This window comes from Pinus tabuliformis, chromosome 4_2 (assembly GCF_031772625.1).
Source record: "Pinus tabuliformis cultivar Carrire ecotype Pingquan chromosome 4_2, CPIR1, whole genome shotgun sequence".
NCBI classification, from domain to species: domain Eukaryota; kingdom Viridiplantae; phylum Streptophyta; class Pinopsida; order Pinales; family Pinaceae; genus Pinus; species Pinus tabuliformis.
Genome location: NC_142304.1, coordinates 204,179,331 through 204,195,374, shown reverse-complemented (window position 1 = coordinate 204,195,374; position 16,044 = coordinate 204,179,331). Strand labels below are relative to the sequence as shown.

General features: G+C 40.8%; 1 protein-coding gene across 2 annotated transcripts in view; it reads left to right on the top strand.

Moving 5' to 3' along the window:
- Nucleotides 1-258: 258 nt before the first annotated feature.
- The window catches only part of LOC149168831 (H/ACA ribonucleoprotein complex subunit 3-like protein), a 43,829-nt gene continuing 28,043 nt past the window's right edge, over nucleotides 259-16,044 (top strand). The window contains exons 1-2 of one of the 2 annotated variants that reach the window (XM_089428442.1): nucleotides 259-451; nucleotides 561-664. In XM_089428442.1, coding sequence (XP_089284568.1) covers nucleotides 611-664 — 54 coding nt within the window. In that variant the 5' untranslated portion in view covers nucleotides 259-451; nucleotides 561-610. Of the gene's footprint in view, nucleotides 452-556; nucleotides 665-16,044 lie in introns of both variants that reach the window. The other variant, XM_089428441.1, reaches the window with a different exon arrangement.

Below are 16,044 nucleotides of genomic sequence, written 5' to 3'. Positions count from 1 at the left end.
AGACGTTTGAAGAAGAAGTTAAAAAGCAAAGGAATACAGAGTTAATTTACGATTAAGTAGGAGGAGTTGATGGCGATCTAACGCCCAATATTGTTTTGATTGTCTAACATCTCATCAAACACTGCAAAAGTGTACACGATAGCAGTTAGATGAGTTCATCTCAAAGAAAAACACCTTACGGCGTAATTATTAATATTTTTAAAAAATATTATAATATCATTTCATTTCATTTAAAACAATAGATAGGTATCATTTCATTTAATAGATAGGCAATGAGACATTTTTCACTTGGTTTAGAAATACCTAGCGTCAACCCTAACATCATTCAGCATCGACCCCCACGTTACATATAAATCCCACTCACATATAAATATACGAAGTACTACTGCTTGGCGCTTCATTATTTCTACAGTAGGAACAACATCCGAGAAGGAAGAAGTGCAGTTTGCGGGTAATATCGAGCAGTCTCTTCTTGGCTTTGAGGTTCACAATAGTTTTTTTACTCTTCCGGTACTTGGTGATTTTGGCACAATATTTAGTTCTTGTTGTAATTTACACAGTCATACAAACACACATTTGGAGTGATTCTGAAGACCCCGCACCAGCAGCAATGTATCTCATGTTTTATATCAATGAAAATGGAGAGAAAGTCTACACGTTAAAGGTAAGTCTCATTCTTTAAGCCGTTTGGCTTCTGCTTTGATATGGTTTATTTTTGTTGGGCGGAGTGTGTCCGCGTAAACTGCATGTCAAATCTTGGAAATTGAAAATTTAAATTGGATGGTTGCGAAGAATACTGTGAGAATTTCCGTTTTGGGGTTTAAGCTTTAGGCCCTAGGGTTTAACAAAGAGGTCAAACCAAATCGGAGAATGCTTTTTGTTCAGTCGATGTGGTCACAGGGCTCAGGGTTTTAGGAAGAGGTCAATGCTTCTCGGGAAATGCTTTTTTCGGTTCTCGTGGACTCAAGTTTTAGGTACAGATGAGGTAAGATATTATTTCGGGTAATATAAGAAGGCTAAGTTAGAGAAGATAAGAATACTATCCCAAGAGAAGATTGGTAGTATTTTAAGATTCACTAGTTAGATCTGTGAAAGCTTATCAAAGCCTTAGAAGATCACGCTTGAGCATATATTACTAGAAGTATCTTACTTAGAAGATCACGCTTGAGCATATATTACTGGAAGTATCCTTCGAACTTGAATTAGTTTCTTTTCCCTAAGTAATTGTAACAATGCCGCGTCCTTAAATTGCTTTCCTCCAAAGCAAAGGTAGAACTGGATGTTGTAGGATATCTAGACCTTCCCATGTCTTCTTTTCTGCTGGTAGATATTTTCAGTGGGTAAGCTCTGTTGTGGCACAGTGTCTAGGCACTGTGACAACAACCCAGATTGGGGCTGTCACCCTGATCCCCAACCTCTCTGTTTAACCTGTCTCCCAAACTGGTTGGTTCCCAACTAGTTCTTTCATTCTATTTCTGTAGGATTAAACAGCTTAAACGGAGAGACTGGGGATAAGGGTGACAACCCTAACCTCTCTGTTTAACCTGTCTCCCAAACTGGTTGGTTCCCAACTAGTTCTTTCATTCTATTTCCGTAGGATTAAACAGCTTAAACGGAGAGATTGGGGATAAGGGTGACAACCCTGATTTGAGCAGTTGTCGCGGTGCCTAGACATTCTGTGTGGCAACAAGCTCTTTTGACAATATCATGATCTCGAGACTTGTCAGCCCAGCTAAAAAAATCGGCTGTCAAAATTGGTATTTTTCAATGCTGAAAAAGTTGCAATTTTATCGTGAATATCACAAAAAAATTGTGTGACCGTTGGAAAAATACCAGATTGCGGATGGTGCGATTTAAGAATTTTGTTTTGTTTTGTTTTTGGGTTTTTTTTTCTTCGTTCTTTAAACTTTTTGGACTCTTGTATTTTTTTAGTTGATTTTTACTGATATTTTCTTGATTTTTATTGCTTTTCCCCGCCCTGGCTGATTTTATCCCAATGCTGATGTCAGCAACAATGGATTAGGACCCTGTGATATCAACTTTATTGAGACATGAAACATGGAATGTATGGACAGGAGTTGCCTGTTACGCGACTCATATGCAACTTGTCTTACTTTATAGGGTCTGTAGTACTTCGATGCAATTTTTTGTTCTTCCTTCCCTTCAAGGAACCCCCTAAGATATGTTGCAATCTTAATAAAATCTAATCACCAACTTCTCTTTCAATGTGGTGCTGGTTTTGCCGGGCCTTCATTGAATCCTGAGAAGTTTCGAGATTCTTCTTGAATTGATGCAATCTCTGCTGATTTTCCTTTGGGAAATCTTATAGAATGAGTACACGAGTGTCTTCAATGGTCCAATCAATCAATTTAGGAGGATTCCAACCATACAGGGCCTTTGAAGGGATACTGGTATGGTAAGTGATGTTGTACCAATACTTACCCAGATGTAGTCACTCTGGCCTGGCCAAGATGATTGCAGATCTGCCACATAGCTTCTATATTGCTCTAGACTTCTATTAACTACCTTGGTTTGGAGAACCTCGGACTTAGATCAGGAATTGGTCGAGGGTCAACTCAAACTTGGAATGATATGATTTCAATGACTCGGCATACTAAAAAATAGATAATTTTAATGAAAACACATATTTTTTAGATACCAAAGCATTAGTGACAAAATATGCAGAGTCTGCTTATATATATACCATGTAAGGGTGAATATATGAAAATGACACTGATTGCAATACATATTAGCAATAAAATACATAATCAATGAGGCTCCAAATGGCCTCTAGAGTCCAAAAGCCATTACACAAGCTACTGGCTTGGTATATGGTACATAGTACAAATTATTGATCAACACGATACAAATAGGATTCCATTATTTTTATAGTGTCATAAACACCGTTATGCCAATTAAGTTGTGCCTCAAGCTCAATAGTTTACAAATCACAAAGTAGATAACCAATTTCCCAAAAGAAGAATCCAATTCGTTTTTTTGGGCCTGATTGAGAATGATTATATTATATATGAAAATTTATAATGATTTTATAATGAGGATGGATGGCATGGTGTCACTTCTGGTTTCATTTAGTATACCATATTCCATGACCACGGAAATGGGAAAATAAGTGTTAAGAATCTAACAGCTGTGATGGAAAAATAGCATGAAAACAAAATGAAATCAAAACACACTCCTGAACATAAGAAACAAGCAACATATTGAGTTATGGATTCTGGTTGTCCACATTTTGTCAACCAAAAAAGGTTGTAATGGTTTTTTGGTGAGAATAAACTGTTTTTTTGATCTATGGAAAGATGAAACCCATCTCTTCTTTATTGTGGCAAAGCTGTGAAACATTGCAAGCCCAGTGCCCACACAGTGTTATGAACCCAAACAGTTACAGCAAACAAATCAGCTATAAATGTGTTGTGGTAAGAAACTGCTAACCGGAAATTATGAAGAAAACTGAAATTGAAAAAAAATATTGCTAAAAGCATAAATCTGACATTCTAAAATCTAGATTAAAATCTAAAAGCATAAATCTGACATTCTAGAACCCATCTCTTTCACCTATTGAACGGATTCTTCCCCAAAATTGCTCTAAACCTTGTTATTAGCATGTTTAAAAGATTCTTGTCCCTCTAAAATTAGGCAAGATAACCATAGGATAAGATAAGAACAATTCTAACAATAGTCCTAGAAGAGATAATGTAAAATATCATTTTGGAGAAGATAAGAATGCTGATTTTGAAAAAGATAAGAACCCTAATATAGACAAGCAAGCGAAGATGTTATTCTGGAGAAGATAGGAAGGTTAGGTCAGAGAAGATAAGAATACTATCCCAAGAGAAGATTAGTATTTTAAGATTCACTACTTAGATATAGGAAGGCTTATCAAAGGCTTAGAAGATCATGCTTGAGCGTGTTCAATCGGAAGCATCCTTTGAACTGGATTTAGTTCCTCCCAACTACCTGAGATAAACCCAATTGAAAACATTTTCTTATCATAAATACTCGGGTTTTAATTTTCCTGTTAGCTTCATGCTTTCAAGGGTGACAGTCTGTTGATTCTGCACAAGGACTGACCCAATGTTGGTTCTTGAAGCATCATATTCTATGAAAAAAGTTGCAAATTATCTGTAAGTGCTAAAACTGGGTAGGATATTTAGGATATTGTTACCTTTTTCATGAAATGTGTTCATGGAACTGGTCTTTTTTGTTAGATAAATAAGTGGGGCTATAAGTTCTTTGAACCTTTTAAAAAACTAACTGTTGAAATTGCATAAATTGATGCATCGTATTAACTGAGTTACATTTTTAGATGTTTTGGCAAATCAAGAATGGGTTGAATCTTGTAAAGTTTTGTAGATGTTCTATGCTAAGAGCAATTTCACTTTTCTCACAGCAATCATACAAGTAGATAAGCAAAATGCAGATAGAACATATAAGCAGATCTTACAAAAGACAAATCAGAAACAAGAAAAATGTATGTGTTTGTTTCGGCGGTCAACAGGATGCTTTAACCAGCAAAGTCTCCTTTGGTCAGCCAGCCCAGCATGTGTCACAACAACCCTCCAACCAGTAGATGAGTCAACCCAAGTCAGTTCTACAAAAGTCAACGCTGTCCTGAAAAGTCAACGCAGGGGCAGCAAGCTAAAATTCAACGCAGCAGCAAAACGGTCAACCCTTTGACCTCGATTTTTGTGCCAGGTAGTATGGCCTTCAAAAATCGAACCTCCCACAAGTTTTCAGCTTGTTTGGACCAAGCGTTGACCAAAGTCAACGCTGGTCAAACTTCTGCGAAACCCTAACAGCAGAAAAATCCTTTTCGTCCTTCCCACGTGTGGCTGAAATTCGTCCTCCAGGTAGCTCGTACTTTTTAGGATGAGAGAGGAAGATGTGAGTTGTTTTTTTGTGATCAAATTCTCTCCAACTTTTCCTTTATATATATATATCCATCAATGAGGGTGTGTGACACATCTGTTGGGCATGTGAGCCTACATTACAAAACTGGCTGACCTTTGCACATATAATTTATTAAGAATAATAAATTCAAAATATAAGTTCTGCTCATCGGATTAAGACTATTTTTATATGGATTTTACACCTCTCAGAAAGAGGAATCCAACAAAAATATTAGCCTCTTAATCTGAGCATCAGAACATGGAGTTTGGACCTAGTTGTCCAAATTTAACACTCCCTCTCAACTAGGGAGAACTCCATCTATTAGTGCAATTAACATCGTGAGTCATCCCGCCGAAACTTGCTTTGCTGGCTTCTTTATTTGAGAACAGAAGTGGGTCAGTCACAAAGACATCATTCCCCGACTGACATAATCAGTCCAGAGGTCCCAGACCTCACAAATCTTGATCCCAGATCAAGTGGTTGGACCATGCATCCTAGATAGAGAGTACGGCAATCTCTGATGCGTCCATCAGTCTTTGCTAATAGTCTCTAGCTTTTCCACACCTCATTGGCCAAATGAGAGGTACTTCCCATGAGCCCTGAACTCAATGGGTAGGATGCATACGGAGCACAGATTAAATGAGTGGCGAACCAGCTCAATAATCACAAGGGTGGGGCAGAAGCATTATGAGTGCTTATAGCTCCGAGAAGCTATCCCCAAAGCCCCCCAGAGCTCCCAGAGCTCATTGTCCAACAGGACCCACATCATAGGGTCTTTCCACGACACCAAGACTCTCACGGAAGGTTAGGAACTTGACCTTCCCCAGGGGCTTAGTGAGAATATCCGCGACCTGCTCATCAGTTCCTATATGATCGAGCCTTACGGTGCCTCGCTGTACCATATCCCGGATAAAGTGGTACCTGATATCAATATGCTTGGATCGGTCGTGGAACACAGGATTCTCAGTCATACGAATCCCACTCTGATTATCACAGAGTATTACAGTGGTATCTAGCACATGTTGGAACAGCTCACTAAAGAGCTTCCTCAACCAAACTGCTTCACAACAGGCCATACTAGCAGCAATGTATTCGGCCTCCACGGTGCTCAAAGCCACCGACTTCTGCTTCCTGCTCATCCATGAGATCGAAGCAGAACCAAGATTGAAACAGCATCCAGATGTGCTCTTACGATCCACCACACTGCCAGCCCAATCGGCATCAGTATATCCCCGGAGTATCACACTCCCGGCAGTGTATCTCAGCCCATGGTTTATCGTGCCTCGAAGATATCTCAAAAGATTCTTGGCACCAACCCAGTGAAAATGATGAGGCTCAACCATCTGTTGACTCAAAGTATTCACTACAAAACATATGTCCGGACGGGTGTTCACTAAGAACATCAAAGCTCCTATGAGTTGACGATACTCAGTAGGATTGGCCAAGATAGGCCCTGCAGCGCTGCCACTCAACTTCTTAAAGTTGAGTTCCATTGGTGTCGACACGGACTTACAGTCCACCATCCCAAATCTTTCCAGAAGCTTCACAATATACTTTCCTTGAGAAAGGAAAATCTCTCCAGGTCTCTGCCAGACCTCCAGGCCTAGGAAATAGTGCATCAGTCCTAGGTCTTTCATCTCGAACTCAGCAGCAAGCTTCCTCTTACATTGATGAATGAGAGGGTCATCACCTGTCAGGAAGAGGTCGTCCACATACAGCACTAGAATGAGAGGCTTTCCTTCCTCAACCTTAAAGTAAAGGTTTGGATCAGCATTGCTTCGAGTGAAGCCCAGCTTCATCAAGTAACTATCCATCCTCTCATACCAAGCTCTGGGTGCTTGCTTTAACCCATAGAGGGCTTTCTTCAACCTGTAGACATAAATGTCTCGATCTTGAACTTCAAATCCCAGAGGTTGTTCTACATACACCTCTTCCTTTATTGCACCATGCAGAAAAGCAGTCTTGACATCCATCTGATGAAGACTCCATCCTTGCGTAGCAGCAAGGGCTATGATGGATCGGATGGTGGTATATTGAGCCACAGGTGCAAATATATCGTCATAGTCAATTCCTTCCTTTTGAGAGAAGCCACGGGCAACAAATCTTGCCTTAAACTTTTCAGCACTCCCATCAGATCCATGTTTAATCTTGTAGAGCCATTTAGCGGTGACAACAGATTTGTCCTTCGGTCTCGGGACCACATCCCAGACATCATTCTTCATAATAGCCTCATATTCTTCATGCATAGCATCCTTCCAGACTTGATGCTTGATGGCTTCTTCAAAAGATCCAGGTTCAGATTGTATAATAGTACTCATGGCAGCTAGATACCCTTGGTATCTACACGGCTTCTTGCTTTCTCGGAATGTTCCCCTTGGGGCAGCATGACCCTCAGCATCTTCGAGGGTGTCCCTGAGCCATGATGGCCTCTTTCCTAGAGAAGGGGAAGGATCAATAGGGTCCATTGGCTCTTCAACATCAGGCATAGTCTCATCCTGGGGTTCTTCCAGATTTCCAGGTCTTTCTTCATGGTTTTCTTCAGATCTAGGAAGATCTACTACTTTCTTCAAGGAAGCATCTTCGTCAAAAGTGACATCATGGCTTATCTCTACTTCCCTTTGACCAGGTACATAGACTCTATATGCCTTAGAAGTCTCACTGTAGCCCACAAACATTCCTTTCTTCCCAGTAGCATCCAGCTTACTTCTCTTTTCTTTCGGCACATGAAAATAGACAGGACATCCAAAAATTCTAAAATGTGAGACATCAGGTTTCTTACCAGAGAAAACCTCTTCGGGAGTTTTGGAGTCCAAAGCGGAATGAGGGCATCGGTTTTGAATGTACACAGCAGTATTTGCAGCTTCTCCCCATAGAAACTTTGGAAGACCCTGGTCACATAGCATGGCACGGGCAGCTTCCACAATAGTCCTATTCTTGCGTTCAGCAACACCATTCTGCTCAGGAGTATATGCAGTGGTAGTCTCCCTCTTAATGCCAGCTTCTCTGCAAAAGTCTTTGAACTCATTTGACTCATATTCAGTGCCATTGTCAGTCCTCAAAATCTTGATCTTCTTTCCGGTCATATTTTCCACCAAGGCTTTGAAGGTACGGAACCACATGAAAGCCTCATCCTTCTTCTTCAAGAAGTATATCCAGGTTTTGCGAGAGAAGTCATCAGTAAATGTCATATAGTAAGAACATCCCCCCAGGGATGTTACAGGCAACATACCGGAAAGATCAGAATGGACCAGTTGCAATATCTCAGATGTCTTTGTGACACTTGAGGGGAAAGGTCCCCTTGTATGTTTTCCTTCAGCACAGCCCTTACATACACCTTTATGATTATTTCCAAAATCAGGCATCCCTGTCACCACCTTCCTTGCTTCGGGAAGAGCCTTGTAATGAAGGTGTCCAAATCTTCGGTGCCATAGTTCGGTTTGACGGATAGTATCACAAGTCATAGCTCCCAACGGACTCCCTCCAACCTGGTAGAGTGTACCAACTCTAAAACCAATTGAGATAGCTTCCTTGAAGCTCTTCTTCCACATGAGTACCTTTCCATCAGAGAAAGTTACATTGAATCCTTTGTCTTCCATGGCAGATACAGACACAAGGTTCTTCTTCAATTTGGGTACATAGAGTACATCTTGTAGATGGAGGACTTGTCCTTGAGACAAGTGGAGGGTCACAGTCCCGGTCCCTTTCACAGGATAAGTGGCATTATCCCCAAGGGTAATTTCTAGATTAGTATCCCTTTCAACCATGTCAGAAAGTGCTTCCTTGAATCCGGTGATGTGTCTTGAGGCACCACTATTGATTAGCCAGACATCCATAGTGTCGGGCGGAGATGCAGCTGAGAGAGCAGATATTAGAATATACTCATTTCTTTTATCAACAACATTAGACTCCTCATACCTGGTATTTCTGGTCCTTTTAGAAGGTGGATGGTTTCCTTCAAAGTGAGCCTTCCTCTTTCCTTTGGATTTGTCATTTCTTTGATTCCCATTCCTTCGGTTGTTGTTGTTGTCGTCACTATCGGGAGAATTCTTCTGGAAGGGGCATTCTCTAGCATAGTGTCCAGTCCTATGGCAGGTGAAACATTTACCCTTCTTCTTTTGAGTCTTAGTCCTTCCTTTGTCCTTGGAACCACCAGAGTTCTTCTTTTGGGAATGAGCAACATAGGCAGCATTTCTTTCATTATCAAATTCCTTCATCCTTGTTTCTTCTTGCATACATCTAGACAGAAGCTCATCAAAGTTAGGGATGGTATTATTGTTGAGAATGGTAGTTGTGAATACTTGCCATTCATATGGAAGTCCTCCAAGTGCGGTGAGAACCATCTCACGATCAGCTATTGTCTCCCCAATAGCTAGCAGATTGTTCCGGGTTTCGGTCAACTTCATAAAGAAAGTTTGAATAGACTTGTCTCGGCCCTTCTTCATATTCTTCAACTTGTTCTTGAGGAATAGCACTTGGTTCACATTGTTTACTCGGAACATAAGTATCAGTTTGTCATACATCTCCTTGGATGTGCCTAGTTCAGCTATGTAGGCAACCAGACTCTTATTTATGGATTCCCTGATCAGCAGTTTTGCTCTGATTTCTCCCTTCTTATACTTGTGTTTAACAGCAGCAGAGGCATTTGATGGAGGTTCTTGAATCTTCCCTGTCACATGATCTAGGAGATCATGATCTTCTAATTTGAGATCTAATAACATCTTCCAGGCATGGAAGTCATCACTTCCAGTCAGCTTGTCATTCTCCCTGAATTCAAGCTTAGAGGAATCCATTTCCTTCGATGATGATTGCTATAGATAGAGTTTGTCTTCACCTCAGCTCTGATACCATGTAAAGTTTTGTAGATGTTCTATGCTAAGAGCAATTTCACTTTTCTCACAGCAATCATACAAGTAGATAAGCAAAATGCAGATAGAACATATAAGCAGATCTTACAAAAGACAAATCAGAAACAAGAAAAATGTATGTGTTTGTTTCGGCGGTCAACAGGATGCTTTAACCAGCAAAGTCTCCTTTGGTCAGCCAGCCCAGCATGTGTCACAACAACCCTCCAACCAGTAGATGAGTCAACCCAAGTCAGTTCTACAAAAGTCAACGCTGTCCTGAAAAGTCAACGCAGGGGCAGCAAGCTAAAATTCAACGCAGCAGCAAAACGGTCAACCCTTTGACCTCGATTTTTGTGCCAGGTAGTATGGCCTTCAAAAATCGAACCTCCCACAAGTTTTCAGCTTGTTTGGACCAAGCGTTGACCAAAGTCAACGCTGGTCAAACTTCTGCGAAACCCTAACAGCAGAAAAATCCTTTTCGTCCTTCCCACGTGTGGCTGAAATTCGTCCTCCAGGTAGCTCATACTTTTTAGGATGAGAGAGGAAGATGTGAGTTGTTTTTTTGTGATCAAATTCTCTCCAACTTTTCCTTTATATATATATATCCATCAATGAGGGTGTGTGACACATCTGTTGGGCATGTGAGCCTACATTACAAAACTGGCTGACCTTTGCACATATAATTTATTAAGAATAATAAATTCAAAATATAAGTTCTGCTCATCGGATTAAGACTATTTTTATATGGATTTTACACCTCTCAGAAAGAGGAATCCAACAAAAATATTAGCCTCTTAATCTGAGCATCAGAACATGGAGTTTGGACCTAGTTGTCCAAATTTAACAAATCTTAGCAGACTGTTCTTTCGCAACTCCTTTGCTGATAATGTGCCCTGAATACACAAATTCTCTTTTTGGAAAGTCAGACTTAGATTCTTTAGCAAAATGTGAATTCTTTCACAAGAATTTAAAATAATCCATAAATGATGTTGATGTTCTTGCGTATTCTTCCTGGATATAAAATATCATCAAAGAATATGAGCACAAACTTCCTTACATATAATGGAAATATTTGATTCATGGTACCTTGGAAGGTAGCTGGGAATTTTGTGACCCAAAAGGCTTTACCTTGAACTTGAAGTGGTCATGATGAGCCTTAAAGGAAGTGTTGTACTGCTAGCTTTCCTTATGCTGATTTCATGATACTATAAACTAATCTTTGTGAACATGGCTGCCCCATGCAATTATTCTGATAAGTCATCGTTGCATGGGATAGGGTGCTGATTCATAATAGTCTCGTTCAATTTTTGGTAATCTGTGCACATGTGGAACAAGCTTTCCTTCTTCACTAAGATGATCACTGACCAATGATGCAAAAGGACTATTTTTAGGCACATTTTTTGCCCTACCTTTTCTTTAATGGACCTTTGTGGATATGGCTGCAATCATAAGAAAACATTACAACCGATTTGAAATTCTCTCACCATGGCATTGGTCCTTCTGGGCCTTCATTTGGTCTTGAGAGAAATTATGAGATTGCCCCTGAGTTGATGTGATGTCTATTGACTTTCCTTTTCAGGAAATCTTGGACAATGGGCACATCAATGTCTACAATGGCCTAATCAATCTTCACAAGACTAGAGTGTGCAAGGGGTGCATGCTCGGCAAGTATGCCAAGTCATTTGTCTGGGGCCGAGACAATAGAGGTAGAGGGGTTTTGGAACTAGTGCATTCAGATGTATGTGGACCCTTCTCTTCTCCATCACTTATGAAACACAAGTATTATGTTACTTTCATTGATTATTATTCTTGGAAGACTTGGATGTTTTTTATGAAGAAAAATGATGTGGTCTTAGCTAAGTTTTGGAGTTTAAGGCCTTGGAAGAAAACCAATCTAGGAAGAAGATCACAACAGTGAGGAGTGACAATGGCAGAGAATGTCTCCAATGCCTTCAAGGAGTTGTGTGCGAAAGAGGGCATTAAGAGAGAGCTAATAACGACCCGCAACCCTTAGCAGAATGAGGTGGCTGAGAGGAAGAACCACAATATTGTTGGAGCAGCCAAGGCCATGTTGCATGAACAGGGACTGCCTATGTTCTTGTGGGCAGAGGCATGCAACACTGCAGTATTTATGTAGAACATGCAGTGTTTATGCAGAACATGAGTCCACACAGGGTGCTTGGACGAGTTACGCCAGAGGAGGCTTTCACAGGCAAGAAGCATGATGTTTCAGACTTCTGTATCTTTGGCACAAAAGTTTATTGCCATGTGTCCAAAGGTAGCAGGAAGAAACTAGAGCCCACAACAGAGAAGGGCATCTTCGTGGGCTACAATGAGGCATCTCAAGTGTATAGGGTGATATTCCATCACTTAAAAAGACAGTTATCAGGCGAGCCGCAAAACATGAGGTTTAAGGAGGACAAAGCTCTGAGGGAGTCCTTAGAGCGAGAGCAGGTAGGAGTACTTGAGGAGGAGCTACTCGCTCCCAAGGAGGAGCCTCAACTAGGATCATAGTTTGAGTCTCAAGTTTTAACTAGGTGGCAAGAGGGTTGCACAACAGAATGCACAACAATATGATGATGGGGAGAGACTAAGAAGAGAGTAGGCCAACACATGGAGGAAGAGAGCAAAGTGGGATGAGAAGTTGATTCAGGAGGCCTAGGAGTAGGTTGAGACTCCTAGCACCATGTTAGGCAGAGCAAGTAGCCACAGAGGTGCATCGGATATATGGCATTGATGACAGATTTGTTGGACATAGAGCCTTCTTGTTATGATGAGGTAGCCTCTTAGCGGGTTTGGCGAGATGCCATGGTGGAGGAATATTCCTCCATCATGAACGATGTTTGGGAGATTATGCCACCACTTTCAGGGAAAATCAGTAGTTGGTTCGAGAGGGGTGTACAAGGTGAAGCATGGAGCAGATGGGAGTGTGGAGAAGTACAAGGCCATGGTTGTGGCCAAGGGCTTCTCATAGGTTGAGGGCATATACTATGAAGAGACGTTTGCCCCAGTAGCACGATATTCATCCATTAGGACAATTCTGGAACTTACAACACAAATGCACTGGAAGAACCACTAGATGGATGTGAAGACAACATTCCTCAATGGAGTGGTTGAAGAGGAGATTGATTTGGAGTAGCCAGAGGGGTTTAAGCAATCCAACAGAGACACACATACATGTTTGCAGGTTGAAGAGATCTCTTTATGGGCTCAAGCAGGCATCAACAGCACAATACACTCGTATTGACAACTACCTTCGAGGATTGGGCTTCACTAAGAGTGAGGTGGATCTCAAACTGTACTACATTGTGGTTGGAGGGCCTCTGCTCATTGACGACCTTATATTGACTGGAGAGGACAACCTAATCCAGGATTGCAAGGAAAACCTTGTAAGGGAGTTTGAGATGAAGGATATAGGGCTTCTACACTGTTTCCTTGGATTTGAGGTTTGGTAGGGTGATGGTGAGATCTTATTGGGATAGGGCAACTACACGCAAGAGATTCTCAGGAGATTTAATATGCAGGATTGCAAGCCCATGGCCATGCCTCTAGTCACAAACTAGAGGAAGGTGGATGTTAATAGAGCAGAGCGAGTAGATGCTACAATATATACAGGCAACTCATTGGGTCGTTGATGTATTTGGTCAACACATGACCTGATATTTGTTTTGCAGTGAACCAACTGAGTTAGTTCATGATGGAGCCGACCAAAGTTCATTGGGTTGTTGTGAAGCATGTTTTGAGGTATCTCAGAGGCACAACAAATTATGGATTATGGTACAGATAGGTTGATGGAGTGAGGCTTGAGGGCTTCACAAATGCAGATTGGGCAGGGTGCTCCACAGTTTGCAAGAGTACTTCAGGTTGCGTCTTCAACATTGGGTCAACGATTGTTTCCTGGTACAACAAGAAGCATAGATCAGTTGCACTCAGTTCAACAGAGGCCGAGTACATGGATACTAATTTGGTCGCGTGCAAAGCTATTTGGATGAGGAAGTAACTTCTGGGACTTTTCAGAGAGAGGATGGAGCTTATTGTGATACACTGTGATAATCAGAGTTGCATCCAGCTCTCTGAGAATCCAGTGTTTCATGATCACTCAAAGCATATCGAGATCAAGTATCATCATCTCAGAGATTGTGTGCTGAAAGAGATACATTCCAACAAAGGAGCAGACAATAGAAATCTTGACCAAGGCATTGGCAAGAAACAATTTTGTCCATTCTAGAGATAAGTTGGGAGTTGTACATAATCCCTTCTTCGCTTAGTGGGAGTGTTGAAAATAGTAGTGAGAGAAGGTCTTCTTGACTCGTGCCTTAGTCAAGAAAGACCACGGTCAGTCTTTCCTTTAGCATGGATGAGTTTGTGGTAATAGGATGAGTTCATGGAACAAGTTAATTCATGCCCAAAGTTGGATTAGCAAGAAGCAGTTTTGTCCATTTCAAAGATGAGTTGGGAGTTGTACAAAATCCCTTCCTCGCTAAGAGGGAGTGTTGAAAATAGTAGCAAGAGAAGGTCTTCTTGACTCATGCCTTAGTCAAGAAAGACCACGATCAATCTTTCCTTTAGCATGGACGATTTTGTGGCGATAGGACGAGTTCATCTAGAAAGTTAATTCATGTGCAGAATTGGAGGGATAGTTAAGAAGACTTCCAATTGCCAATTCTAATTTAGAAGAGGATGAGTTGGAGAGCGTCAATCTTGATTGAAGCAAGGATGTGTTACACTAGCAATTGATTCAGTTAACAAGTCGAACTCCACGTGTTCTAAATTCGCACTTGCCAGATATAGCATGATTGAATTGCTTAAAAGGAGGACGAAGGCACATCTTTGTATCATTATTGTTTGCACAAGTTTGTGTGAGGAGAGCTTGTTGTAGAGAGAGCTTACTTTGGAGAAGCCATACATTGAGATGGAGAGATATTTCTATTGCAAGTCTGCACTAGGATTTAGGCAGAAATTCCTAAATAATAGGGGCCATTATTGTGCTAGAAAATAGGAGATTTCATGTGATAGAAATTGGGGGTAGAGATTGCGCAAGGAAATAGGAGCTGGGTCGGGTTGCTTGCAGGGTGTTTCAAGCTAAGCATTAGCAGTGAGAACAAGTTTATTTTATAGTGAAACAATATTGTCTTGTAAAGATATCTATTGCGTGAACTCAATCAATAGATTCTACTACAAGAATTGGGTTTTCCCAGTTGGGTTTCCTAAGAAAATTATTGTGTTATTGTGTGACTGTATTTCTATTTCTCTGTGTTTTATTCTACTGCTTATCTAGAGTAGAGAAATTATGTGTATTGGTGAAAAGAAATTAGTTTCAGATTGTTCATCATAACAGTTGCAGAATCTCATGGAAAATCTATAAGGGTGTCCACTGAGTTGGTGTCTATTTAGTTTCAAAACCATTCCACACTAAACCTTGGCAAATCCACAATTTGTTCTGCATCCATGAAGACAGGAAATGGATCCCAAAATTTGGAACATATTGAATTCTAAAAAGGTGAAAATGTGGGGATTTTGATTTGGACCAATGATTTTCCATTTCCATAGCCTTCGGGGGCCAATTTGATCGGTGGTTGTCGTGATAATGTACTGTTATGTTCCAAGAGATTCAAGATTCAAACCCTCCTGATTTCTTGTGTTTGTGGAAAGGGTGTACGCAGGCACCTAGAGGTTATAGTGGTAGTAGTCGGAATTGTCCTTGTGTCACGCGGGTATGAACTGGCCTAGTTGCTGATTCCTCTAGTCATAAAAAGAAGAAGATTCTGCATTTCCACTGCTTTATTTCAAAGTGGTTGTGGGTGTAACATTGCATGTTGGAACTGGTGGAATTGGCCAGGCTGATCATTTTGATACCTAAACTGGTCTTAGTTGTAGCACAAAATCGGAAAAGGTTGGTTCAGTACAAAGCCGGTCGGTTTTGTACAATGCAGCCTAATACTGAACACCAGGGTCCTACTTAAACTTTTAACATTACCAATTGTTTCAGGATGTTTGAGAGTGGTTCCAACCTCATTGGATTTCATATGGAGAAAGTCACATTTTAGATCCTACTCAAAATTTAGCAGACTTAACAGTTTTTAGGATTTCCGGATTGGGGGGATTGCGATGTTTCGATTTGATTCTATTGTGTACGAGGGTATGGAACCAACATTTAATTAGGAGCACCAAGCCCTCTATGTACCTTAATGTTAGTGGCATTGATTGTTGAACTCCTCTATCATGACCCTAGTATGTACCCATCACTCAAACAAAATCTCGATTTGACATGTTAAGCTTTTTCTATCTTGTT